A 27,183-nucleotide genomic window follows, 5' to 3' on the forward strand; every position below is an offset into this window, starting at 1 on the left:
GGCTGCATAGGCACTCACTCCTGCACAGCTCTGCGCTTAATGCTTAGGATGCCCTGTGTCAGGACTGAGAACCCATTGTGGAGATTCCTAAAGGCTGTTGAAAGATTCTCCATGCCCTTAAAGGGCTGTAGGTAAGACAACATAGACCTAGAACTGGTTTCATACCCGCGGGAGTGGATCAGGTAGGAGAGGGAAATCTATGCTTGAGCATGTATTTGAATTCCAGTTTGTATCCAGTAGCACTGCCCACCTTTTTGTGATCTCTCTATGGAAATTTCAGTATTGGAGGCTTGCTGGTTTGCCTGCACTCCAAAAATTTATTGCCAGTGCTTGGGTATAAACACAGGATATCTTCTGTGCTGGTGTGGTGCTTGATTCCACACTAGAAGGAGCATAGATTTGATAGATCACTTGGAGGTAGATCAGTCTGTCCAAGCCCTTCTGGGGCCATCTGTACTTTCAGCTAAGAGCGCCTTCTTGCCCAACAGCATCCTGCTCACTGCTGCTGAATGTGATGGGAAGCCTGTCTTCTCCCAGTCTCTGCACCTCCCAGCCCTTTTCTACAGTGCCTGGTTTCCTATCAACCTTAAAGCATGGGTTTCCAGCCCTCTTTCCCCTGCATCGTGTCTCCACTCTGGGAGCCCTGCTGCTCTCTCCTTAGTTCATCCCTTGCTCTGGCCTGTTGCTTTGCTTTTCCCAGCACCGTTGCTGACTCTCCACATCTCAAGGTGGGGACAGATTCCCTGACTGCAGCACACAGCAGCCAAGCCCTGGACCTGGGGAACATCAGCTACCCACCAAACCCCTCACCCGTGCCCAGGATCAGTCCCACATCCATAAAACTGTGGTCTGTTTGTGAACAGAAAGTTAACATTTTGCAGATTATTCTTTGGTCAGCTTTATGCCTGGTGTACTTGGGCATCTCAAACACAAAAGCAACACAGCGTTGTCAAAGTTACAAAATTACTTTTTTTATTAACCTACCCTATCATAGAGCATGGATTTTCTTGTCAAATAATGCAAGAAGCAAGAGAAAACTGTAGTTTTATCCATGTGGAGCCTACAAATCCACATGGCTTCTCCGTGCTATCAAGCATGTGAGTTTTTAGAAATGCAGCTGCCGGTAGGTGAGCTTGAATACAGTCATTCTAAAAGAAGCTAGAAATAAATAAAATACTTACATTTCAAGTACAAAATCTTGCAGTTGAATTCAGTATGAGGAAATAAGTTTATTCCTTTTCATGTTACCAACTACTGTACAGGTACTTGGGCTGGCACAGTCTGCAGATGCAGAACAGAAGAATGGTTTATGTACATGGCCTAATCGAATTATGTGTTTAGTCTTCCCTTTAGGCTATCATGTGAAGCTGTTTAATGCCAGGCAGAAAGAAGATTTTAAGGGATGCATTTAATAAGACAAGAGCCTACTGCCACTACTGGCCCCCAATTTTTGCCTTATGTCTTTTCTTCTGGTAAAAAAAAAAAAAAGGTGCACCTTAATTATGTCTCAAAAATAACGACACCTACCAGCTTTGAATTTGCTTAGTAGCAAGTTGGTGTAACTTTCAAATTATATTTAATTAAGTGCGAGCAAATTTACCAGGGGTCCTGTACAGGTCTAGTATGTAGGAGAACGTTGACCTCTTGTGGGGATCTTGGCTTGGGTGGTTCGGCGGCTCGCCGGCTGCCTTCGGTACGCTGGGCTCTCCCCTGGCTGAACCAGTACGGACTGCTGGCCCATGTTCCTCTGAGACTGGAAGATGCTTTGCTCTGCTGCGCTCCTCTCTGAACATGTGAAAGTCAACCCAACGCCGATGTTGCTCTTCATGGTTCTGGAGGTGCCATCAGAAGAGCCATCAAAACACCTGCCCAGGGCGATTTCTTTGGCGATCCTTGGGTCTTGGTCAGTGACAGTGTAGATGCCATAGTTGTGCCCAAGTGGATCAAGAGGAGCCAGCATTGTGTACTCACTGGAGTCGTTGTTTGTAGCCATGGGGAGGTGGTTCACCAGGTACTCGTGCAGCATGCTGTTGACACTCTCTCGGCGGCAGCTGCCTTGTGGGACAACTTTCACGAGTGTGCGGTCCACACGGTCTTGATCAAAGAGCATGCCACTGCACTTGAACTCCAGGCAGGCTGCTGACACATCTGGCTGCTCAGGGTCTCGAATGCTGCGGACATCCCTGATGCCATAGAGCTTGCCAATGGTACGTGGGTGTGTCCCACCCATGTTACGAGACCTTATGTTTATTTCTTGGGGTCCATTTATTTTTACTTTAATGTAGCAGGCCCTAAATTCCATGGGCTTGGGCCACCATGCCAGGTAGTCATCAGTCCAGCTCATGAGGTCATCTTCACTAAAGGGGACAGTGTTGTAGTCATACCGGTCCCCCTCTATCCTGTAAAACCTGAAGTGAGGAGCACTGTGTGGAGCTTCCTCACATTCGCTTATGTTTTCGTAGGCATAAATTGGGCCATTGTTCTCCTCTGGGGAATTAGGGCTTGGCTTGGCCATGTTAATGCTGAATGCTGTTTTCTTAGTGCTGGAGTCCTCGTGGTCTGTTCTCTTGTAGTTGAGCTTGCTGAGATATGGCTGTGGGACCCCAACAGCGTTAGGGTTGAGTTTGGGAGCGGAAGGCACAGCTTCGAGCTCTTCGCCCCCCATGCTTGCCAAGATATAAGCTGTGTAGGCCTCAGGGTTTTGTTCATCACAGAAGGCAGGCACACAGGCACCGTTGGGACCAGTGACCACGCTGTCAAAACGGCCCCATGCTCTGGGGTTGGAGGAGAACCCTGGTTCTGGTTCCATGTTTATAATAGAAATCACAACCCCTTGGATCTGCTCACTTTGCAGAAATCTCTCACTTCTGTATGCTCGGACTTTAACATAGCACCGTCTGCTTTCTGGGACATCCAGGTTAAAAAGCCGCCTTTCTTTGATCTCCATGTTCCCAACCAAAAATGTTCTCTGCTCCCTTTTGCGCCGTCTGCTTTTCTCAAGGTTGAAGTCCCCTTCTTCCTCCCATAATCCTGTTTCTGGGTTCAGTGACCAAAGCTTCATCTCTTGCAGGTGCTCTGACATCTTGACTTGAGCAGCATCCAAATGAACCTTCACCTCCTCTGCATTAAGAGTCTCAGTTCCCTGTTCATCAGTGAAGTCCACGGAAAACATGCCGTACGTGCGGAGTGGAAATACATCTCCTTCGTCATCTACAAAGTTCAGGTCACTTTGTGTCACAGCAGCTGTTGAGATGTTTCTTGGATCCAGAAATGTCACGCTGGCTTTCACTTTGCCTCTGTAGGCTTCTCCATTTTTCCTATAAAATGCATTGGGAGGGATTTCTAGTTCAGCGATTGGATCATCTTCCATTTCTCCCAAGGAAATCACGTTGGTTTCTGTGGATTCCAGCGTAACAGGGGCTTTCTTTCTTAGAAGCTTGATATCATGAAACACAGCACCTCCATTTTCCTTGAAGGGTAGAACTTTTGTTGTGTTCACAAACTTCTGCAGACGATCAACGAAAGTTAGAACCAGTCTTTCTGTATCTGCTGGGACCTGGATGGAGAACGTTCCTTTGTAGCCAGTCATGCTCACTCTCTTGTTCCCCATGTAGATGTGGCCAAACCTCAGTGGCTCACCATTATCTGCAGCTGTAGCTCTGCCTCGAACTGTTATTTTGGTCTCAGTGCATTTTTTGCAGCCACATTCTACAACGACTTTAGTGGGGAGCGTGTACCCGTTGCAGGAGATGTCTCTGTTTACCATCTTGGACACCCCACAGCAGTAGGCGATGTTGTCCTTACACCGGAGTCCTTTATCCACCTTCCCAGCACAAGTCTTTGCTGGGCACTTCCCCACATCGTAGTAGAAGGAGTTAGTTTCTTTCTGGAAGCAGTCATGCGGAAGCCGGATGAGGTGGCTTTGGGGTTGGGAGTTACAGGCTGCCTCTTGTCTTCCTGTTGAATAGAAATTCTTAATGAGCAGCATGAAATAATTGTACAATCACCACTATGTGGTCTGAAACCCTCAGAGCTAAACATTACTACCAATAGCAGTGAGTTTTTTTAGCAATAAAACCAGATGTTTTGCAGGATGTTGGGTAGCTGAGTTCATCTGGCTTCCATTTTGGTGAAGCAGGTGCTCAGCCTTAACTTTACCTGATTAAGAGCAGTGCTGTTTGCTGGAGCATCTCAGCTCCTGCTTACTGGCTTACACTGCCATCCAACCCACCCTCAGCCAGATGTTCTGCAGCTGCCTGACATTTTGGCTATGGACAGACCAAAACACGTCCCAGGATGTAAAAACAGAACTAAATTCACAGGAATATTTGCATGTCAGCCGGCAAGTACAGTGAGAAATCTGCTGAAACCAGCAGAGCAGGCTTGGCAGGTCACCTGCAACCCAGAGCTCCTATTTGTAGAGAGCATCTAGTTCATAAGCGGCCCACGCAAGCTTATCTGCTAACGGATGCATGAAACAAACCCAAAAATTTTCCCTGTGACTTTTCTTTTCCACATGTGTCACAATTTCTGGTTTCTGCACTCCACCACCTCCTGAGCTGCTTGGAGAGTGTTGTGTGAGGTTTCTCTTACCTATTACAGCAAGCTTGGCAGACTGGGACTTCGCCGAGCCCCCGGCACTGCTGGCCTTGCAGAAATACTCTCCAGACTGATCTCTGTTCAAGTTCTTCAGAATCAGGTTGTTTTTATATTTGTATAAGGAGGGATCCAGCAGTGAGCCGTTGTGGTACCTGCCAGGAACAGGCAGGAAGTTAAGGGGACAGAGATTGACCGCCTGGCCGGAGCAGAGTGAAAGCTTAATCCTGCATCCTGCCATGTGGATTTTGCCAGGCCTCAGTTTCCCCATTTGTAGTCTGGCTAGGTGACATTTCCTAATAGTTATTCCCCTTCCCCTGGCAGTACTGAGATGTGACTGATGGGTGGCTGGCAGGCAGGCAGAGCTGCTAGTGCTTCTCACTCTCTTATTTGTGTTTTGTTCCAGTAGGTCCCTCTGCAGATGACATCACTGCACTTGTGAGAAACGCCAGCTCCACACATCTCAAGGAAACCATCATTTCCAGCACTCAGTTCGTTATTTAGCTGTTTTATAGCTTAAAATAACCTTTACGGAGATAGCAAGGAGATAAAATTTGCATCTGTGGCACAGATAAGACTTGTGTCTGATCAAACTTGAGTTCCTTACCAGAGGTAGCGGTCAGGGGCTGGGTTCCCAACGGCATCACAGCAGAGCGACACGCTCTGTCCCACTCTCCTGGCTTTGTCCTCAGGGCTCCTGAAAATGTAGGGTTTGCCTGCGTGAGGAGGAAAAGGCCATCTCGTTACTGTTCTCCTAAAATCACGGTTTATTTCTGATTACTGCGTAAAGCCTCGCGCATTCCGCTCCCCTCTTTGGGGCTACCTGATCGTTGCAGCTGCACTTGGATTGCCAGGTTTCTTCTGTTGCTCACAGGCACAGTGATAGTCGCTGTTGCGTATTTGGCTTTCTTTATTTTAAGGCTGGTTTTGCCATCAGGACAAACCCCTGGGATCCTAAACATGCCCCTGTTATCGGCTGTTGTCAACAGCTTGAGTTTCTTGGCTTGCAGGTAGACCCGGGCATCAGCAGCAGGTGACCCGTCCTCGAGAGAGACCTTCCCATGCAGGATTGAATCCTCGCACATGCAAGCATCGCAGTCGGCGTTGACACGGCCCATGGGGCAGGTGATATTGCAGGCTGGAGGAGAGGCAAGCAGGTCAGAAAGCAGCCCCAAGTCCCCGTATCCCTCACGGCACTGTCTTGAGTCTGCTTTTAATTTAGATGCAATAAGGCACATACTGCATAAGGAATAAATTGTATCCAAAACATATTTTTACTGATTATCAACAGCTGTGCATTAGAAACACAGGGACGATGTCATTTTGAACCTGACAATTAGTAGAAAGCAGTCATGTGGATATAATTACAGCTAGGAACTGTTATTTACTTTCCCCAAAGGGCTGAATTTCAGGGAAATTTTAATACAGATCAGCACATGAGCTCTTAGCTCAAACCTGGCAAAATTACAAATCCAAATGCCTTAAACTTGGTAGGTTTCTGCTACCAACTCATGTCCAAAAGTCATGATTTGTCTCTCTTAAAAGCTGTCTCCCCTTATTCGATGGTATCCTGACTCAGATAGGACATAAATTAATTGCCAAATGAGCATTACCCAATGGGCTTAGTGAATGGTCTCCAGAACAGTGGTTCTCAAAGAGTTTCATTGCCTACAGTGTTTAATCCTAAATAATAATCCTTCTCTTCCCAAGGCAAGAGCTCAGGTCATTCCTTTTACAATTGCAGAGCATCCCTGTACAGCAGCTACCTAATAATTTTTTTTTCTACCTGGAAATAAATGGGAAAACCTGAAACCACTTTCCTGAAGAGAACACAGGCTATTTTCATAATGCTTTGTTTAAAATCGGATTAAAAGAGTAACATAATTACAAGCCCCTTCAGCAGGGGCTGTGACAATTCAGTATTTCTGACTCTTCTCTTTCCTGGAGATCGTATGGAGGCAGCTGCCTGCAGTTGCTGACTCCACCTTGAGAGCTCCTGTTTATAAGAAGATTGATGCGATCTTGCCTATATTCCCAGGATCTTTATGGGTTCCTGATGATACCCCATATCCATATGATACCCTTCCTTATCTTGCTCTTTGGCTACAAACTCCCCATGCTCTGCTCCCATAGTGCTCTCCAGCCCTGCTTGGGAAGGCACCAGCATCAGAAAATTCTGGCAAGGGAGAGAAAGGCAGTAAAATGACAGTGGAGAGAGTACAATGCCTACACAGTGGTGAGATCAGGACATCATCCCCTGCCCATAAGTGAAGTTAGAGGAGCACCTGAGCAAACATGTCCAATGCAGAGCCGTCCTTCCTCAGTTGCTTCATTACAGTGCACACCCCAGAGGCGCTCGCCTAGGCAGGATCTGGTACGCTTCTGCACACCGGTCTGGCCACACTTTGCTGAGCACTCGCTCCATTTTGACCAGGGAGACAAAAACCGTTTTGAATCTTGCACCAGTGGACCTTGAATAACATCAGCGGTGTGTTACTGAGACGCACATGACACATAGTTGCCCCAAAACAGGCAGCTGGTTTCTTAGCAGCTTCTGTATTGCGGCGTCTATACAGCTCAGACTCTGCATTTAGATATTACACACCACATGGATTAAACAAACTCAAAGCATGTTCAGGGAGCTGGGAAAGAAAGCACAAGAAGGCGCCTCAATGCTTCTGACTTAATTCCCCGCAGGCTGTCGAATTCAGAATGATTAAGATAAATTCAAGGGAAGCAAAGTGCATGCAGCTCATGCTTAGTGTTGGATAACTTTGGCTTAAAGGAAATCAAACACACATTGTTATTTAAATGTTGTCTGAGGGGCAACGCTTGCCTGCATTGCAAATGTGGTTAGATAAAAAAAAAAAAAGAAGGTAAAATTGTTGGTATGGTCATGTTAAATGCCTTTAACTATACTTCAACATATGTTCTCTATAGGGGAAGCCTGTGTCCTATTGCGAGCACCGGTTTTACAGAAGCCTAAGATGCTACCGAGCAAGCTGAGGGTATTCAGGGCCAGCTGGTTTGTAATACACAGGGAGGGTTTATTGGGAGTTTAATATGCGGTTAGATTTGCAAAGGAATTTCTTTAACTGGGCTACTAGATGGTATTAATTTAAGCTGCTTTGAATGGATGAGATACACTCCAAGTCTGTGGTTTGGGTTTATTTTTAAATGGCAATGTTCTAATAATGTCTATGAGGATGTGCTTGTGACTAAAGTTTCTGAAAATGGAAATGTGTGCTGTGTCATCTCCCACTCCTACTTTTCTACCTGATTTGTAATAAACCAGGTTGGGTTATTTCCTGAGAAGGCAGACAGGGAGATGGTTACACTATCTAAATAGTGATGGGCATAAATGAACCCCTGGTTTACAAAAGCAGGTGGCTGGAAAAGACCATTTAAATGGGAGCAGCCACAGAAACGTCATGACTGGTTTGGACTGAGCGCTTGGCTTAGACGGGCAAGTTTTTTATCTGCTGGTATGTTGGCATCTCCAGTTCAGCATCCTGAGTGGTGCATCCATAGACCTTATTTAGCAATTTGGGGGTGTAGGTGAAGATGGATTGGTGATGCTCTCCCTATTCAGGCAACACACAGATAAATGCCCATCTATACTTGAGCCAAGGAACAGATTAAAGTAAAGTCTCAGTAAGTTTCTAAGCTTATTTGGGATTGACTGCTTTAATCTGCAGGGTTGGTGATGATGAGAAAAGTGAAGAGAAGTCATGTGGAGGAAAATGGCACTATATGGCTCTGGGTAGCACGTTGACAGCAGAAAAAGCAGAAAGCGGAGGACAGAGGAGAAGCCAAGGAGCTTGAGGGCTGGGGGGGAAATGCAGAGAGATGAGGCTACACCATGTCACGGCTGGCAAGAACATACTGCGTCTGGCGTAGATAAAGGTTGGGTCGCCCCTGCGAGAGTTGCTTCTTGTACCTGTGGGCAGAGAATGTGTGGGGTGACTCAGGCAGGGTTTGCCTGCTACCTGGCTAAGCACTAGTCCCTCCCAACAGCCTGGTTGCACTGAGCCTGGCTGCTCAACCCAACCTGCTCTTTCACACTCTCTCCAAGAGGTAAAAACCAAGTTTACAGTTCACTGCTGCTGAGGGTAAATGCTTTGGTTTCCATTTACATTGGTCAAAATCTCAAGGTTTTGCTTTATTTCTTTCTAGAGGAGCAGAAGTCACCCCTGTTCTGCGAGCCTCAGCCTCAATATCACTGCCTTGTGCCATCTACTTTGAGAGGAAAACACATTTCCTGGAAGCTTTCCTAAAAATACCTTTCAGCAGGCAGAGAGAAGAGGTGCAAACCCTTTCTCTGAATGCTCACATTTTCAGTGCTTTGATTCTCTGGCTAAGAGAGCTTCTGGGAGAGGGACTGAAGGCTGGGAAAGTCCCCTAATCCCTCAGCTATGGCATCAGCACATCCAGCCCTTTCACTGCTTGCTAGAATTTAAATCTGAAGCCCTAGGCAGTAAAGCTGAAAGTATCTCCTGAGGCTTAATGAGCAGAGAGGGCTCTGTGGGTAATTAACGCCCCATGGACTTTAATCCTAAAGCAAAGGTATCAAGGGTGTCAGGACAGACTGGGCAGGGGAAAGGCAGGCTGGAGTATGTGCTTGCTCATCCCTGGGTTCTTCTCGCCCTCCCAGCTCAGCGAGGGGCCGTGTGTGCCTCCCATGAAAGTCGGGGCTGTGGTCATGCACTTGACCTTCACTTTTCCAGGAGAGAAGCCAACAGTGTGTCATCGATAGCCAAAACCCTATAGGAGGTCACAGATGATTAACATTTATTCCGTTGCCTAAATGTCCTCATCTACTCAAAAAATATTGTTCAGTTGTAAATTAAGGCAGAAAAAAATAACACACGTGCAAACGTGGCGAGGGATAGCTGCCCGAGCTGAGAAATAACTTACTTTCCAAGCTGAGCATTACCAGCGGGCTGAAGGTTTTCTGTCCTATCTGGATCCTGCCAAGGGCTGGTTGCAGAAGCCTTTGACCTAAGGGTCAAGAAATTAGAAATTAATACTAAATTAATCAGATTCAAGGGATCAGACATCCTTAGGCTCAGTTTTTTTAGATTTCCCTTTGGGTTGTGGCTGGTTGGAATTGTTTATTAGAGCTCCTGTGGGATGCAGTGCAGCATGCGCAGAAGTTGCCAAGTGAAGGCTGTAATGGAGATGTCCCACAGCATTGCTGCAGCCCGGCTATGATGCAAATTTGGGATTTCCCTTAGAGCCAAAGAAAAAGTTCTTTGTGCTTTCTGTGTTGGAACAGCTCAGATCAAATCTTTTTATAGCTGGAGATATAAACTATATCTTGCCTCTCCCTGTGTGGGGAGAAATGAGCCCAACGTAGATGAGGTTTGAACTAACAAGGACAGTTGTCACTATGGGACATGGGACTGGTTTCTGCACTTACTGGCTGCCTATGTGCTGGTGGTCACGGGTGGTTTCTGAGGTGCTGGCTGGGAGCAGTCCTGTTTAAGTCAGGAGGTAAGCCCAAAGCTGCCTAGCACCAGCTCTCGCCCACGCCCAGCTCTGAGGAGCAAAGCAGGGCTCCTCGGCATCTCCCCAGGGACAAATTGACTCTCCCTGGTCTAGTCCCTGGCCGTCTGCCCAGAGCCCAAAATCTCTCTATAGCCTCGGAAAAAAAATCCATAGAGCCTGCAAACACACTTTTGCTGAGACCTGCCGGAGTAGAGAGGCAGGTTGCTTGTTGCTCAGCACTTTGGTATGTGCCACCTGCAAGGCCAGCAGTGGATAGATCCTGCTGCTCCCGAGCATCTTCTCCTGGAGAAGAGCCATGTTGCTGCTTCCCAAGGGCTTGGCTTGGAGGCTGCGGTTGGTGTGTGCGCAGGCAATGGATAGGGCACTGGCCAGGGTGGATTTGCTTGGAGCAGAGGGGAGTCAGGATAGGACCCAGATTGTGGGCTGGACACCATGGGGTCTCAGAGGCAGCAGGCAGGGGTGGTCCCAGCAATCCCGATGGGCAGAGAAGCTCATCCCTGGTCAACCAGAGGCTGTCTGACTCACAGATGAGCTTTGCCCATGCTCCGGGGGCTGGATAGGTGCCAGCCCTCATCTGGAAGTTGTCTGGCTGGGCAAATACTGTGCTGACCCAGAGCAGCACCTGGCACTGATGTCGGGCCTGTGTCTGCTGGCTCAGCGGCCACCAGCATGCGTGCCTGCATGCCGGCGTTCCTGCGGGCAGGGGACAGCACAGTGACGGGAATAGAAACATTCAACCTTCACCTAAAACAGACGTGGCTCCCAGGAGGAGAAGGAGGATCCATCCTTTTGTGATGATCATTGTTGATTCCAAAGGTGTCCGAGGGCTTCTTGGAGTATCCACAGCCGTCTCTTGCCTTCCCTAGACCTGTGGAGACAAGCCTGGCCATGTCAAGGCTCACCCGAGGTCCTGTCAACTTCAGGGAGCCTCTCCCAGGAAGAACAAGTGCAAAACATGATGAGGGGCTGCTTATACCCTCTGCCCACCCCCATAAGCTCCCCACGAACCCCCCAAAGTGGGCAGTAGCAGGGGCTCTGCGTCTGCTCTCGCTTCTCCTCTGCTTCTCACCATCACATCTGAGCCCAAATCTATTCTGCAGAGCGCTGCTTTGTAATAACATCTCCTTAAAGCGACTTTTAAGAGCTTAAATACTTCTGCAGGGATGCTCTCGCAGCCCACGCAGCTCCACAGGCCCCTGGCACCCCTCTCCGCCCCCCACATGAGCAGGGACACCTCTGTGTCTCCATCCCTCTGCCTGCAAACTGGGCTTAGTGTGCGGATAGCATCTTATCCCAGTGCATCCCAAGAGCACAGGGAACGGGAAGGCTTCAGAGTGCCTCTGAAAGTGGAAAACTCCATACACAAGCCAAGCCTTTGCTGCAAAAGTGAGCAAGAAGCCAAATATTTTCCTTTTTCTGCATGCAGAGATGAGGGACTGAGGCTTTGTGTTGCTCTTTCCCGACTCAGTGATTTCAGATCTCGTTTTAAGTGAGTCCCTTAGCATTGTAGCATCTAACATTTCTGAAGCTACCCAAGGAACTGGCTGGAATTCCGGGTGCTTTATTTTGTGCACCTCCAATTAATGAATTGGGGATGGTGAGTATGTTATCTCAGCCTTTCAGTGCCTCAGTTTACCCATAAAATGAGGCTAACAAGGAGCAGCCGACAGTGGGAACACCTTGTTATTTGTAAGTGGTATTAACCATCCCCTCTGAGACCCGGGAATGTGGGACTAGGAAATACTTTGATTATGGCCCAGCAAATCCCAGTCAAGCAAAAATAACAAGCAACACATGAGCAGTGTTTTGTGGGCTTACGGCAGGGTCGTGAACTCGCAGCCAGACAATAACCAGGAAAAATTAATCCAGGCTGAAAGGCTGTTTCCCGCTTGGCAGCTATTTTAAGAGCTGGCTGTGACTTGTTCGGTGCTGGGTTTGGAGCGGGATATGTCCCTCTGTCCCCAGGACATGCAATGCTGGTAGAGGGGGGGATCAAGTGGCTGGATCCTGGCAGCAGGGAGGGTTCGATATCACCTGCATCCCCTCTCTGGCAGGGGCAGGTGGAGCCTGCGTAGCACAGAGCCATGGGAGACCCAACAGCCCTGCGTGAGCAAAGCACCACCACCCTCTGCCCCAAACGCTTGCTCCACCATCCGAGCAACCCTGCCCCAAACCCATTAACTGGGATGAAGAGGGGGGAAGCAGGACACAGAGAACCGCATCCCCACTGGTGTTTTCCAGCCCACAGTCACTGTGCCTTCATCTGCCCATCAATTAATTTCCACCTCGCTCTCAATCACGGCCACTCTTAATTGTGCCGCTTTAATAACACAGCAGAATTATATAACTGCAAGCCGTGACCAAGGGGAAAAACTTAGCAGGGTTGGTTTTTTTTTTTCCTCTTACCTACAAAAGCCATAAAACCCCCAATTAAGGAGAGTCTGTCACTGCAGAGCCACCAGCAGAGCTGTGGTCCAGGGGCGAGGTGAGGGCTTGTCAGCCACGGGTTAAGGGAGTTGCAGCCAGTTGGGAAGAAGAGAGAGAGTTGCAGCTTACCGAAACCTCCCCTGCACTCCTGTCGAGCTGGGCTGTGTGTGAGCCTCCCCACAGCCGAGGCGGCGAGGTCGCTTATATAGCTCGGCGTGTAGCTTAGGGGATGGCAGCGAGCCACCGGCTGCCGAGCAAAACCAGATCGGACGAGTGAGGAAACCGCAGGCTGAATAATCCCTTAACAAGGTGATGGTAAACACAAACTCTCAGTGAAACAGCAGCCACAGGGTCTGGCAATGCTGCCATGGCATGGTAGGGTGCTGCCAGTGCTGGGGCAGGGCATGGTGTGGGTACCACATCCCTGCGTGGGCACTGCATCCCGGCACAGTACTGTTAGAGGTTTGATCTGGGTCTGGATCTGAAATAGATGCTGGTAAGCATTGGAGATGGATCTGCAGTGTTCAAGAACACAGTGCAATGAGTTCTGGGAATGCTTATTTGGCTCTCACCTGGTTTGGGGCAAGGGCGGTGCCCACCCAGCATTGCCCATGGTGATCTCAAGTTTCCCAGGTGTGGGGCTGCTCTCAGCTGAGCACTGTCCCTCATGCTGCCTGTGCTGCCCACTCACCTCTGCCGTGGTGCTGGCTCTAGCAGAGGTCAAATGAGGATGCTGTGGGGATGTGAGGGCATGGGACAAAGCTGGGGGCATAGTTTGGACATCCAGGGTAGCGCGGACCTGCAGAGGCAGGGCACATCTTGCAAATAGATGTGACTACATCTCACTTGAGCCACAGGAGATACAGCAAAGGCCCCTAACAGGAGCTCCCAGCTTGTCTCCAGCCCCCTCATGTCCTTTTCACCTCTGCAGACACATTTTCCCTGTGTAACTCATGGCAGCTGGTCCTGGCTTAGGGCTCCTGGGTGTTGCATGTAGTGCACAGCCATGTGCCGGTGAGTTCTACCCAGGTATGAAGCCCCTGGGTCCCCCACACCATGGGGTCGTGCTGCTGCAATGGCATGTTCAACGCACAGCAGGAGCTATCCCAGGGGGACAGGAATGGATGCTGGAGCGGCCAGCAGCAAGTGGGACGTGCCAGTGGTGTCTTGGGCTGCCTCTCACTAATCCTGGTTGGCTCCGCTGCCAGAGGGTGCGGTGCAAGAGGAACATTGATCGAGGTGTCACATTAAAAATAATTGGTGGTGGCCTGCACTGGCTCCTGTTTATGTTTACAGGGGAAAAGGCAAAACAACATGAAGTGTGCCAAAACATGGTAGAATATTTATCTGGTGGGCAAGCAGCGACTGGCACAACACCACCCTGAACCTGTGAGATAAACAAAGAGCTCAGCCGCATTTCACCATCGTGATGAGGATGAGATGTGGGAAAGGTGCCAAGACCAAGAGCAAGGACTTCATCTTCCCCACGTGGCACCTCCCTTCTGCCGTGGCCTGGCCATCCCTGATACAGGACCAATGCCTTGGCAAATGGTTCTGGTCTTGCCAGCTGCTTGGCACATGCTGGCACTCTTTTCCATGGGTGACACTGCAGGGTAAAGAAACGTGCTCTGCTGAAAAGGCAAAAGATGTTACACTTTATGTTATGGAAACCAGGCATTAGCTCTAGACGAGGGCAGCCGCGGGCATTTCTGCAAGGGATTTTGCAGCCTCTTTAGCATAGGTGTCTTCTCCCCAGCATGGCTCCTGCAAACACCAGCTTAGGAGACACGTGTACAGCCTCGGGAGCAGGTCGGGGATATGTGAGTTCATGCAAAAAACAGGTCTCTAGAAGAGTCTGGTTGCGCAATCTCTCTTGGCTTTGCCATCCCTCGCATGCAGCTCCGGCATGTGGCTGATGTTGGATGGAGCAGCGTGAGCAGAGCACCAGATGTTCCCAGTGTTGAGCACCACTGGCTGTGCTGTGGCTCCAGGAGATGCTCAGCTGCTTTCTATCAGCCTGGGGTAGATGCTGCCCCAACCCACGGGGCAGGAGGGACAAGGATGTTGCCCCATCCCCAGATGCAGCTGGGCTGTTGCTCTGCAGGGCTGTGGAACCTTTGGCTTGTGGGGGAGGATGCAACCCAGAACAAACTGCTCTTATCTTTCTGGCTATGGATTCAGCCATCCAATGCTGGTGTTTCCCAATGAAACCACCAGTTCAGCAGAGCCAAGGCCCCACAGATGCATTCCCCTCATGGATAAAACCCCAGGGGCTCTGCCCAGCTCTCATGGGATTTTTCCATGGTTTCATCATTGATATGTAATTACCAGACCATAACGTATTTATGTGAATCCTGCCATGCTTAATGTTCCTCCCCAGCCAGTGCCAGGGATGGGGCAGTGTAAGAGGATTGCGATAATCGATGTGCCACAGCATCACCCTCTCCACACTCCTCCATGGCTGTCTCCATCGCTTTTCTTAGGTCCCTCTAATAAATTCAGGGGGCAATGAGCTACTGATGCTCATCCTGGCTGTTTGCACCTCCCACCCTTTCTGATACAGTTTGACTGTCAGTGAAAGCTGACTGCACTGCACCAGCAGGGCGATGTGGACGGTGGCTCTGCTCTCAGGGCTGTCAGGGGTGGGGTTTACAGGCTGTGGGGTCTGTGAAATGCACTGTGGGCCCCATTAAATCCCCTATGGGTTTCGTGAAGTGCCCTTTGGGGCTGATGCCACGCTCAGTTCCTCACCAGCTGCCCCTGTCCTCCCTCCCTGCGTGCTCCTCGCTCCACCAAAGGGAGCTGACATTTATTTTCCCCTGCTGCGTGTTTCTAGGCTCGCTCCTGTTTACAGAGATGGGAGTTAAAATAACTGATTGATGACTTTGTTCCATCCCAAACACTTTGGGGAAGTTTGCGTGGTTTAGGAAGGCGAGCTGGGAGCTGGGATTTCATTAAGCACTTGGCTCCCAGCACTTCTCCAGTCATGCTCCAGGGGTGGCTAATGTTGTTTTTTAAATCCTGTTTTGCTATCCCAGGAGCCGGACTGGCTATTTCCATGGTTTGTAAGAGAACTTGGAGATGTGGCGGGTCCCCGCAGTTCACTCTGAGCTCTGAACCACCAGCAGACCTCACAGCCACTGCAATATTGTTTCAGTTAAGCCTGCTTCCACCGCTTCATCAGCACAAAATCACACTCCAGCTGCCTAAAAGTTTTGGAAAAGAGCCCAAAAAATGAGCTACTGGAGTTTGTTTTTATTGTGCGGATGAGGATTTACAGGCTGTGGCTGGGAGAAAAGGAGCAAGCGGACCTTTTCCCCCTGAAGGATTTACTTAGGAGCTAAAGCCTTGACTGTGGCTCGGTGGTGCTCGGCTCCACGTACATCATTTATGAAACAAATGCAAAAAGCACCACAGAGGGGGGACACCATGAAAGCCAGAAACCAGGGAAAACCTGATTGTAGTTCTGGAGGTCAGGAAGGCTTTTTTTATTGGAATAGTTAAAGAGCCTTGAGCTGGGGGAGAGCAAGCAGCTGCAGCCACGCTGCTCATGGGGTCTGGCCACGGGCTGAGCCCTCGAATGAGTGCTGGCATCAGCACAACATGACTGGCCCCTCTTGCACATAAAACTTGGGGTGTCCCCTGCTCAGTGATCACTGTCAAAGAAAAGGGTTTTTCCTAGTGCTTTTGCAGGGCATAGATGTTATATGAGTGCCCAGGGACTGTTACCTGCATCCCTGCATCCCCATCCCCAGACCCATGCCACCTGGAGAGGGATTTGCGGATCACTGGGATATCCTGGACCCTCAAAGGGTCCTGCTGGGGTTTTCTTCCTGGATGCCATGTCCATCCCTGCTGTCTCTCCTTCCAAATTACAGCTCAGAAGAGCCGAGATGGGAGATGCTATGAGAATGCCAGAAGTGTCTCAATAGCGAATCTCTTTTTAATTATGTTGCTGAGGAGGGGAAATGAAGATAAATATTCTGGCTTGTTTAGAAACTCTATGTGATAGAGAAGGCTGTTATTTTTGAGCCCTCCATGGGTAATGCATGTCCCAGCATCTCCTTGTACTGTGCCTGCAGCATTAACTCCTCGAGGACGCTGGCAGGGCAGCATCACGGTGCCATGTGCTGGTACAACATCAGTATTTTCTGGGAACATCCTGCTGGCAGACTCAGGCTATCAGCAGGGCTTGAGTTACTGCACAACATTGGATCGGTGATGGAAACATGGACACAGGATGTGAACGGGTGCAATGGGAATGCGGCCAGGTCCGAGCCAAGGCAGCGCCTCGATGGGGACATTTTAAACCGCAGAGGAAGAGCAGGAGCAGAGGCCCAACCCACAGCACACTGGGTGTTTGCTTTAGCTCAGGGTTTGGTGGACAGAGACTAGGCTGTGTCCAAGGACATGTTGCTTTGGGCAATTAATTGCCCCTGAAGAAATCTTTAATTTATTGCTCCTATTTACTGGCATTAACTTTGAGCTTGGATGCACTCTGGACTGTGCACCTACACTGGCAGGGAGGGCAGCCTCCCACCCATGGAGTGGTGGTCCTTCGTCTCACCTGTGCCTTTTCCTCCTCTATTTTCTTGCTGTAAACCAGGTCGAGGTGGGCAGGTTTGCAGCTGATTTACACTAACAAAGCAGCAGCCTGTTTTTTCCCCCAAACCAGCAAAATCCTGCATGACCCATGATTGTGCAGGGGAGGGCTTGGGTCTCCTGGCACACTGCGCTTTGTCTCCTCCTGCTCTGTAGAGATCACACCAGCAGTGCACAGGAGAGGCATAGGCTGTGTAAGGCAGACTGGAGGATCCAGTGCTGGCAGCGAAAATGGAATACCAGGCTAAAAGGTGCCTTTTAGTGTGTGGATTGAGCCTCTACTTAGGATGGGCAGAAAATGTTCAAGGGATGGAGCTGAGTGGGAGGTGGGGACTCCTGATTGCACCACAGAATCATAGAATCACTAGGATGGAAAAGACCTTTGAGATCATCAAGCCCAACTGTACCTGTCCACTACTAAATAACTTTGAAATTATTTCAGAGCAACATGGAGCTGAGTCCAGGCTGGGGTGATCACGGCAGATTTACCTCCGAGTTTCAGCTCTGAAAGTGTTTGGCTATACCTGTGCTGGCAGAAGAGGGCATGGAAACACCTCCCCTTCCCAGAGTATCTGTGGTCATGGGGATGACTGGGGCTGTCAAGTATCTCGCAACATCCTGCATGGTGCCGAGGGCCTGCTCGGAAAAGCCGGTCTCTGCCAAGCTAATTCTGGCACTGCCGGGATTCCCCTCAGGGCAGTTGTGGCCATATCAGCTTTCACCGAAGGGTAAATGTGTGTTTGTCAGTAGCGCAATTGGAGGTGTTTGGTGGGGGCCAAGCGTGGGTGCAGGGAAGGGCTGGCAGCCACCTGGAGCGAGAAGCTTGGCCCAGCTGAGATGCAAACCATGGGGAGCAGGTTGGGAAGGGGGCACAGGAGATAAGCCCATCCCAAGAGAAACTCCATGCAATGCTCCCAGTATTGGGTCGAGCACTGCCTCCCAGAAGCACCTCCCTGGGAGGCCAAATCTGGCCCTGGGGTGATGTCAACACGGATGCTCATCCCGAAGGACACCAGTGTCCCATGGTGCCAGGTCTCAGCCAGAAGCAGGCTTCCTATGGGAGGGTAAGAACAGGGTGGGGAAGCAAAAATTATATTCCTCCAACTTATTCAATTCAGCATTAATGGCATCCCTCCCCATTGAGCCACCAATCCTTTCCTATAAGCAGTTGTGCCCCTGCAGGAAGCTCCCTCAAGGGCATTTTTAAGCCTGGAAAACTGCTCAGAGATACCAAGTGAAGGGGAAAGAGGTGTTGGGGGAGGTTTTCCCTGCTTTTTACTCCTGGAAGCCTTGGGTATTGCTGCTCAGGGTCCTGTGGGGCTTTCAGCTTTCCCCACACCTCACCTCTGCCCCAGTGAAACAGAAGAAACCAGCCCTTGAATCTGTCCCACAACTGGGAAGGAGCATCCAATGGGAGCACTGAAACATGGCCTTGGGGACGCATAATCCAGATTGGAAGCATGGAGAGAGAAGGATATTTGATGTTTGAAGCAACATGATGGGCAGGTCCCACAGGGAGTAAAAAAGCGGAAGATAAAAGAGGGCACTAAAGGCAAAGACAAGGAGAGCAACTAAAATCTATCCAAAAATAAGGGTAAAATTGTTCCCTTCCATGGGTTAGTCACAATAAAAACATTGGGATTTCATAATTTCTTCCAGTTCAAGAAAAATATCCAGTTAGGGCAGCGAAACCTTGGCTGGGTCAGTGTGTGCCGGAGCCAAAGGGGACCCATGGGTTCTCCATTGACCCTGTGGATGATTTTCCTGGTTTATTGAGGACAGGATCATCGCAGGACTGGGGTCACAGGTGAGACTTTCCAAATAAATCCCCCCAGCTTGGGTTTCCAGCCTGTGCAAGGAAGCAAAGCTTCTGTGGGAGAGATGCACCATGGATGGAGCAGCAATCCACACATGCAGGTTTTATCACTTGGTGGTGAGTGGACGGAGCTCGGCACCAAAACCCACCATGTGTTCTGATGCTTGACCTCAGGGTTTGGTCTACAGGCAATAAATTCGCCTTCTCTCTTGTCTGTTTTAGAGGTGGGGATGAGGGATTTTCATCTGATTGAGATGTCCCAGTGAAAGACAAAGACCCCGAGAGCTGCTGCTCCATGTGGGATATTGTAAATCTGGAGAACCTCTGGACATGGTGCTCTGGACATCTGGGTTCCCTTGCCAGCAGGGTCCTTGTCCTTTACACCATCCAGGCTAGATCCATGACTTGGACACCAAGTGTGATGTGCTAGGCTCAGCAACACCAGGAGCAATACCAGCCACGGTATTAAAACATGGGAACTGCAGCAGGTTTGACCATTGACAGCATGTTTTTCTCAGCATCACTGTCTGATGGCTCAATACCTCCCAGAGAAGAGCTGTTACTAGCAAGGGCTTCAGCGAGGCTCTGATATCTGAGGCTAAATCAGAAACAGCACTTTATTTCACCAAGAAACAGCCCGAAGACACAGTTTGCCAAGATACTGAGCCACTGGGCAGAAGGCTTCCCTCCCTTTGCTTTAAACAAGAACTTTTAGGAGGGGGAAAGAATGACCCAGATTATCCCCAGGAGGGACAGCAATTATCATCCCTCCTGGCAGGCTTGGCAGAGCGGCCAGGGCCGGCTGAGCAGGCACAATGTGCAGCTGGTTTAACCCCAGTGACCGCTGAGCTTCAGTCCTCTGCCTTTTGCTGCAAAGATTTTGTGGAATTCAGGGTGATGCCCCACAACAGCCAATGCCCAGGGTCTGTCTGTCGTGTGCAACCGCAGGCGGCACTGCGACACATGCAGCCCGGATGCTGTTTTTTTCATGAGAGGGGTGAAAACTGGGAGCTTCACAATGGTTTGACTTGTGAACTTTGGGGAAGAAGAGAAGCCATTCCAGAGGTGAGCTCATCTCTAACCCCGGGAAATGACTTCATGGACGCTGGTATTTACTCACAAAAACATTGCATGTCAGATGTCCCTGACTAGACTTTCTGTTTCGAGTCCAGTATGAGACAAAAATTTCCTTGGACAAGCTGCTCCTGAGACAATTCAAGGCTTGGAGGAGCAGAAGAATATTGGAGGAAAAAACCTGGAGCATAAAAAAGCTATGAAATCATGAGGTTTTTCTGAGCAAAAGGGAATTTCTGGACAGCCAGCCCAGCAGAAGCACCTGCCTGGGGTGAGGGTGATGGGGGTGAGGGTACAAGCGATGGGAGCTGCTGTAAGGTGGTCCTGCTCGTTGAAGAACCCTCATTACACCCCTTTCACACCCAGCAGGAGTTTCACTCAGAAGTGAAAACAAAAGTTTTTCTCTCTTTTGTGAAGCCAAGCCCGCAGCGGTGCTTTATGAGGATAAACGGCAGCAGGCTCCCTGCCTCTGTTTGCACCGGGTTCGTAGAAATTACATCCCGTGCCATTTTCCTTGCTAGAGATGGTGATTTATAGGTGATGTCTGATAGAAAAACACAGTGCTTGCACTTCTGTTCAAGGACTGCTTGGGCAAAAGATTGCCGTGGGGCTGTGCTACCTGGTGTGGCTCTCTGGTTTCTGTTTTCTCCAGCATCCCAGGATGAGCAGATTAGAAACCAGGAAAAAATTCTCCACCGAAAGGGTTCTCAGGCACTGGCAGAGGCTGCCCTGGGAGGCAGTGGAGTCCCCATCCCTGGAGGGGTTTAAAAGATGGGTAGCTGAGGTGCTCAGGGATCTGGTTTAGTAGTGGACAGGCATGGTTTGACTTGATGACGTCAAAGATCTTTTCCAATCAAGTGATTCTATGATTCTGTGATATGGATTCAGGGAATAAAAAGTCCTATTTGGGGTTGCCTAGATATGCTCTGGCTCCCCGTGACCCAGTGCTGGGCTGCAGCTCCAGGATGTACTGGGGCAGCATCCCAGAAGGAGGTGATTTCAGAAAGAGCCGAGCAGGGGTGTATGGAAATAAGCCCTGCCTGCCAGCGTTGTTTCCTAATCCCAGGGACCAAAACCCTCTGATTGTTAAACCAGCATTCAGAGATTCAGCTGAAGGCTGCTGAGCAGACAACATCCAATCTGACCTTTGAGGAGATGAGCAAAAAAAAAAAAGAAGACCAAACACAAGAGGATTACTGTGCAAACACCAGAGAAAAGTAGTCATTTTAATAAGGGACCCCACCCTTAAAATAACTTATTGCTAGTGCATGCCCAGGACATTTCTGCGTGATGGCATGCTAAAAAAATCCTCTCTGAACAGGGACCAAATGCTTTGTTGTGGCATGAGCGAGGCTTACAGTTCCTTAGAAAAATCCTGTCCCTCTGTTGCATCATACAGTTGGGGATGGAGAGGACATTTCTAGACAAAAAGGCAGCCAGCCGGGAACAAGGACAAACAGGGAATACATTCCTGACTTGCTATTTAATTGCTTTCGTGCAGGTGCAGAGAGCTAAATGAAAGGAAAAATACAGATGAGCATGTGGGGCTGAATTAACCTCGCCTTTAACACAAGAAGGAGGTGGCTGCTGTAATAAATGGGCTTCCACCCAACTTCTGTGTGGTTTCTGTTCTTCCTTTCCCTCAGGGACCAGGCTCATTCCTGCAGCACTGATGGGCGATGTTCTGGTCAGGTAAGAAGGTGATGAGGATGGTCCCCTCCTGCGTGGCAGGGATGGTTGGTGCTCACTGGGCACCTGCCCTCTTGCTCTGCCTGCGGCGACTTTGGGGCTCCAGTCAGGCTCTGGCAGGACTGGGGGGCTGCTATCCTTCTCTGGAGGGATATTGTTGATGTCAGGGCTGCAGCTGTTAAGCAGCTTTGAAACCGGGTCTTGGCAGGATGATGTCCCCCCACTCTCAGCTTGCGAGACCACATTTTGGGTGAGGGCTGGCAGTGCCAGGGGTAGGTCTGCGTTTCTTTTTCCCCTCAAATGTAAAGCACTTTGAATGCATAAATTGCCCTTTGCGCCTCTGAACAAAGAGGTCCCAGACTGGTCCCTTATTGGTGGTTAAATTCAGAAGTGATGGAGGGTTTAGGGGACTCTGATGGACAGTGATTAAGGGCTGCAGCATCTCCTGGATCTCCAGAGCTGGTTTTGCTGACACTTAAACTTAACTCAACACTTAAACCCACAAAGAGGAAGAAGCCCTCCTTTTGTGCTTGTGCCCAGGAGCTCTCCTGCAAGCAGAGCAGCCTCAGAGATGGTGCAACCTCCCTCAGAGCTTGGGCATTTCCTCCCAAAAATAAGTGGCAATAGGTTTAATAATGGAAAACCTCCCATCCCAGGAATTGCACCTCCTCCTCTGGGGGAGCAATGCTGAGCCGCCACTGCCAGACTGGGAACTGTGGCTCCCCTGTACGCCGTATACTTCTTAATTTAATAAATGGGGAGGTGTGAACGTCTGTTTGAGTGTAGTTAAAGTCCCTGTGATGCCCCTGGGAGCACGTGTGTTGGCGCTGGCCCCGGCAGGGCTTGGGGCTGTCCCTCTGTCATCCCCACTGCTCTTTCTTTGCTGGCTGGAGGAGCAGCATGTCCTCAGTTTCTCTCCCTGCCTTGCATTGCACGTTGCATTTTCCTTGTTAGCTCTCTGTACCTCCCAGGGCTTTGCACCACACGTGAAGCTCTCTCTGCATTACACCAGAAGAAATACAAAAAGAACAAAGTGGAAACAAATACAATGCAGGGGAAAAAAGAAGTGTATTCATTCAAATGGCAAAATGATCCAAGTTTCTCCTTATCCATTCCCCTCTTTACAGCACTTCCAGTCCAGGCATGCACCTGTGTTCATCTGTGATGCTCCCATGGACCTGTGTGGTCCAGGAGCATTGCTGGTGTGTGTATGTGTCAGTCTGTGTGTGCTGCGAGTCTCCCGGTTGTCTGAGCAACGGGACGTTCACCACCAACTCTAAGGATAATTAACTCATTTTCCTGTATTTATAGAAAACTGATGCAGGGAGTTCTGGCATTTATCCCTGCTGGGGCTGCATTTGGCCACAACATCTTGAATTTTGGCCATTTCTTGCAGTACGGCAGCATTGTCATCATCTCTGCTGCCTGCTCATTAAGCCTCAAACCAGGCAGCTCAGTAAGCCCTCAAGGGCAGAGGTGCCAGCCCCTGCCTGAAGGTGCAACACCAGCAGCTGCCTGAGCTGCTCTGCCCGTGGGTGCCCACCTCCATATGCTCCGCTCCTGCTTTGCCAGCGCAGAGGATGTCCGCATCAGCGTTGCCATCTCCAAATGCCTGCATAGGCTTGTGCTAAAAACAGCGTAACACCCATCTCAGCTGCCGGCAAAGGAAAATTTTGGAAGTTCGTGGCAGGGATGTGATGTAAAGACACACTGGATCATCCTGACTCAGCACCGTGGCAGTGGGAGACCCATCGGGAAAGTCAAGGAACATCTTCTCTCAGCATCAGGGTGCGCGTGTGCCAGGTATGTTCCCGTCAGCTGTGACAAATCCAGACCTGGACATGGGTTTCCCCTTGTTTCTTCTGGACAACCAGCAAGTGGCTTGGTACTTCTTAAACTGCTTTTTCTTTTCATTGCTTACTTGTTGGGTTGGTCTTTGGGAGGCAGGGGTGAAGGCAGCAAAGTGCCTTGCTCTCAGGGGCTTGGGATGCAGGTGGCAAGGCTGGAGGAGGACAGCTTGCTGCAAGTTGTTAGCATCTTCATCCCACAGAGCAGAGGAGACAGATTAGATCTCTGCAGCTTCTGTTGTTTGTTCAAAGGTGGGGATATATTGTTTTGGTATCAGCTAACCATAAGATGCTTGATATGGTAGGAGAACTACCTTATGTGCTACTGGAACAGTTAGAAGCTTGTGTCCCTAAGAGTTGGAAGGATTTGCCCTTGAAATGTGAGTTGCCCCCAAACTGGTTGTGCTTGGGGAAAAAGGACAATTAAATCAAGCCTTGAGGGACAACCATGTGGCTCATCAGCCCCTCACTACCCCTGGTGTAGGTGTGTTTCTGCCTTCACCTCCTTGTCCTGCTCCACCTCCCAAAGGCAAAGGCAGCTGGTGCTGCTCAGGTCCTGGGAAGGTCCAGGCTCCTGAATGCCACTATGAGACTCTCACGAGAGCTGCTGGCAGTCCCCAGACCACACGGGACGCCCCCTTCTCCGCTCCTGGCCACCCTCAGGTACTCCCAGTCAAGGCCCTGGATCTGGTGCTGGAGGTGGGAGGTGGATCATTAAGGTTTAACATGCTAATGAAAAGTGCCATGGGCTTTCTAAAAACCCCCCTTGGATGGACAAGTCTTTGAACCGAGCACGACTGTGCTGGCACAAGCTCTGCTCCAGTGTGACCCATTCCCAGCTGGGTGCTGGCAGGCAGCGGCTCATCCCATGGTCCTGGCCACCACTCCCACTCCCCAGCTGCTCATCCACCTTGCAAAGAGCTGAAAATATGTATGGCTGTGTGAGCGATCGCTATAGCTACCCAAGGGTTAGCCAAAGCGGGCAGCCAGGCAGCGGCGTCGCAACCGGGAGGTGCGGCAATTGGCAAAAGAGGCAGCACAGAGGGGACAGGCTGGGACAGGCTGGGACAGGCCAGGACGGATAGGGGCAGGCTGGGAGTGGCAGGATGCTGCTGGTTCCTCCAATGCAGATCCCACCATCTCCGCGTTTGTCCTTGTACTGAAGCTGCAGCACATGACACAACCCCTAAAAGGGGGTTCACTTTGCCACTTGCATTTTGGCAGGGAATGAGTGACAAGCAGCTCCAGGCATCTCCCTGCCATCTCGCCGTGGAGGGGGACACCAATGTTTCAGCCTCTGGCTGCCCTGAGCACTGGGTCGAGCCCCGGTTCACGCAAGCAGCAAGGGTCCGTGTGATCATCACAGGCATCTTCTTCTTGCTGGCAGCCGGCAGCAACGCGGCCGTGCTCAGCAGCCTGCTGAGGAAGAGGAGGAAATCCCATGTGCAGCCGCTGATCCTCAGCCTGGCGCTGGCTGACCTGCTGGTAACAGTGGCTGTGATGCCCCTGGACGCAGTGTGGAATGTGACAGTACAGTGGTATGGAGGAGACATCTCCTGCAAGCTCCTCAACTTCCTCAAGCTCTTCGCCATGTATGCAGCCGCCCTGGTGCTGGTGGTCATCAGCCTGGACCGACACGCAGCTGTCCTCCACCCCTTCTCCCGTGCTCACCGCCGCAATGGGCTGCTGCTCCGTGCTGCCTGGGCTGCCAGCGTGCTCCTGGCTTCACCTCAGGTAGGGCTCAGTGCCCTCCCCACACTGTTTGCCCAGACTAGAGCGGTTTTGGAGACGGGTTTCTCCATGCCTGCAGCCCAAATAAGTCCATCCCAACCCATGGGTTCCATCACTGCTCGCCTGGCTTTGCTGAGTGAAGCCATGTGGTTGCTGTGCTGGGTGCTCAGCAATGCTTTGCACCTTCCTTACAACATCGATTCGTTGCAACACAGTTGTGGTATTATGCTCAGGGCTGAAAAAAAGATTGTGTCCGCTATTTTTTAGTCCTCATGCACACGGTTTTCTTCTCATAAAAATACATCACTGCAACACTGCTAAACATATTGGGGTGGACCAAGACAAACCTGAGCAGTTATTGACCAAAATAACATGTGGTGTGGCCAGAAAATGGGGTTTCACTCCATTGTGGCCATACCCATTTAGGTGTGTAGAGCACCTCTCCCAGTCCAACTGCAGCAGAGAGGTGCTCTCCATGCACAGCTAGGAGCATCTGCAGGACGTGGTGCCCTGGGTTGTTATTTGCTTCTCCATTTCAGCTTTTCCTCTTCCATCTGCACACGGTCCCAGGAGTGAACTTCACCCAGTGCGTTACTCACGGCAGCTTCCGCACACACTGGGAGGAAACCATCTACAACATGTTCACCTTCACCACCCTCTACATCACTCCCCTGAGCGTCATGATCATTTGTTACATCCGGATAATTTGGGAGATCAGTAAGCAGCTAAAGTTCAATAGAGGTAAGCAGATCCCAGTCCCTTACTCTCCACCCCACCATGAATTTATGATAGACCCTGCTCCAGCCTGGAGAATTGTTGGGTCTGTCCCAAAACCCTTTGAAGGGTATTCCAACTAAGGGGTTTTACGCAAACTTCTTGATCCCCCTCCTTGCTGCGTTCTGCTTCCTGTGGGCAATGGACCATACCATGAGATGATCTGCCATCTCTGGCAGAAGTACAGTCATGGATGGTTATGTTCTCCTGGTTTTCTTCCATCTCTAGCTATCCTTTTGACTCTCCTGACAGGTTTGATAAGAAATCAAAATGACCACATCTCCAAGGCACGCATGAAGACTCTCAAGATGACTATAGTGATTGTTGCCACCTTCATCATCTGCTGGACCCCATACTACCTCCTGGGCTTGTGGTACTGGTTCCAGCCATCCATGATCCAGAAGATGCCGGAGTATGTCAACCACAGCTTCTTTCTCTTTGGCTTGCTGCACACCTGCACCGACCCTGTCATTTATGGACTGTACACCCCCTCTTTTCGGGAGGACGTGCAGTTGTGTCTCAGGAGCATTGAAACAGCCTTTAACAGGCATGAAAGACACAAACCTGTCTCAGTCTCAGAGAAGACCACCAAGGATGGTGCTGTAAATGTTGGAGCGGCATCAGGGGGCTCCAACGGGACAACAGTCAACACAGTCTGCTGAAGAGATATACCCACAAGGAGATGGGAGGCACAGCTTTAGGGGCTGCTTTGTCCCGTAGGACTGTGATAAGGAGGTTTGCCACCCAACTTTGGTGTGGGAGGGTCTCTGGCCAGAAAACGGGAAAGTGTTTCCCGCCTTTACTCGGGGTGAAAAATGTTTGGGGGTGTTTATGGTCATTCTTCCATGTTCTGGCATCCCATTACAACTAGAAACCCGTCCTTTTTTGTACCTTGTGCTTACTGTAGCCCTTATTCCGGGATCAAGCATCTGCCACAGTTTGAGCACTGACCCCTGGAAAGAGACACACTGGCTCCTCCATGGTCCAGGACCACGTCTTCCAGGATGGCCAATCTATTAGTGCCCTTTGCATCTACACTGGCATGTGGAGCTGCACAGCACTATGTGGTGTCACCCTGAAAGGCTGCAAAGTTGTGATGACAGACTTTTACTCCAT

The 27,183-nt window shown here is 50.1% G+C and overlaps 2 protein-coding genes across 3 annotated transcripts; one reads left to right on the plus strand and one right to left on the minus strand.

Annotated features, from left to right (window-relative positions):
* Positions 1-12,814, minus strand: CILP (cartilage intermediate layer protein). 2 transcript variants are annotated; one of them, XM_054077210.1, is made up of 9 exons: positions 12,664-12,814; positions 10,852-10,975; positions 9,514-9,597; positions 8,483-8,536; positions 6,882-7,067; positions 5,420-5,734; positions 5,204-5,312; positions 4,594-4,751; positions 1-3,957 (listed from the first exon to the last, which is right to left on the minus strand). In XM_054077210.1, the coding sequence occupies exons 2-9, from the start codon at positions 10,907-10,909 to the stop codon at positions 1,619-1,621; spliced, it is 3,303 nt and encodes a 1,100-aa protein (XP_053933185.1). In that variant the 5' UTR covers positions 10,910-10,975; positions 12,664-12,814; the 3' UTR covers positions 1-1,618. The 2 variants fall into 2 exon arrangements, with proteins under 2 accessions (XP_053933185.1, XP_053933187.1); XM_054077212.1 differs by lacking the exon at positions 12,664-12,814 and adding an exon at positions 12,514-12,652.
* LOC104065185 (gonadotropin-releasing hormone II receptor) lies at positions 5,624-26,783 on the plus strand. The gene is made up of 5 exons (XM_054077213.1): positions 5,624-5,753; positions 21,673-23,518; positions 24,787-25,296; positions 25,833-26,034; positions 26,320-26,783. Exons 3-5 carry the CDS (start codon positions 24,790-24,792, stop codon positions 26,727-26,729), a joined length of 1,119 nt encoding a protein of 372 aa, XP_053933188.1. The 5' UTR covers positions 5,624-5,753; positions 21,673-23,518; positions 24,787-24,789; the 3' UTR covers positions 26,730-26,783.
* Positions 26,784-27,183: the final 400 nt, after the last annotated feature.

This window comes from Cuculus canorus, chromosome 12 (genome assembly GCF_017976375.1).
Source record: "Cuculus canorus isolate bCucCan1 chromosome 12, bCucCan1.pri, whole genome shotgun sequence".
Taxonomy (NCBI): Eukaryota; Metazoa; Chordata; class Aves; order Cuculiformes; family Cuculidae; genus Cuculus; species Cuculus canorus.

Excerpts from the sequence above, each read along its gene's own strand:
- LOC104065185 (XM_054077213.1), top strand. The coding sequence starts at position 24,790 with ATGAGTGACAAGCAGCTCCAGGCATCTCCCTGCCATCTCGCCGTGGAG. Across the intron at positions 25,297-25,832 it reads TGCTCCTGGCTTCACCTCAG|CTTTTCCTCTTCCATCTGCA; the intron begins GTAGGGCTCAGT and ends TCTCCATTTCAG. Across the intron at positions 26,035-26,319 it reads GCAGCTAAAGTTCAATAGAG|GTTTGATAAGAAATCAAAAT; the intron begins GTAAGCAGATCC and ends CTCTCCTGACAG.
- CILP (XM_054077210.1), bottom strand. The coding sequence starts at position 10,909 with ATGATCATCACAAAAGGATGGATCCTCCTTCTCCTCCTGGGAGCCACG. Across the intron at positions 8,537-9,513 it reads GGTAATGCTCAGCTTGGAAA|GTACAAGAAGCAACTCTCGC; the intron begins GTAAGTTATTTC and ends CTCTGCCCACAG. Across the intron at positions 5,313-5,419 it reads AGTGCAGCTGCAACGATCAG|GCAAACCCTACATTTTCAGG; the intron begins GTAGCCCCAAAG and ends CTCCTCACGCAG.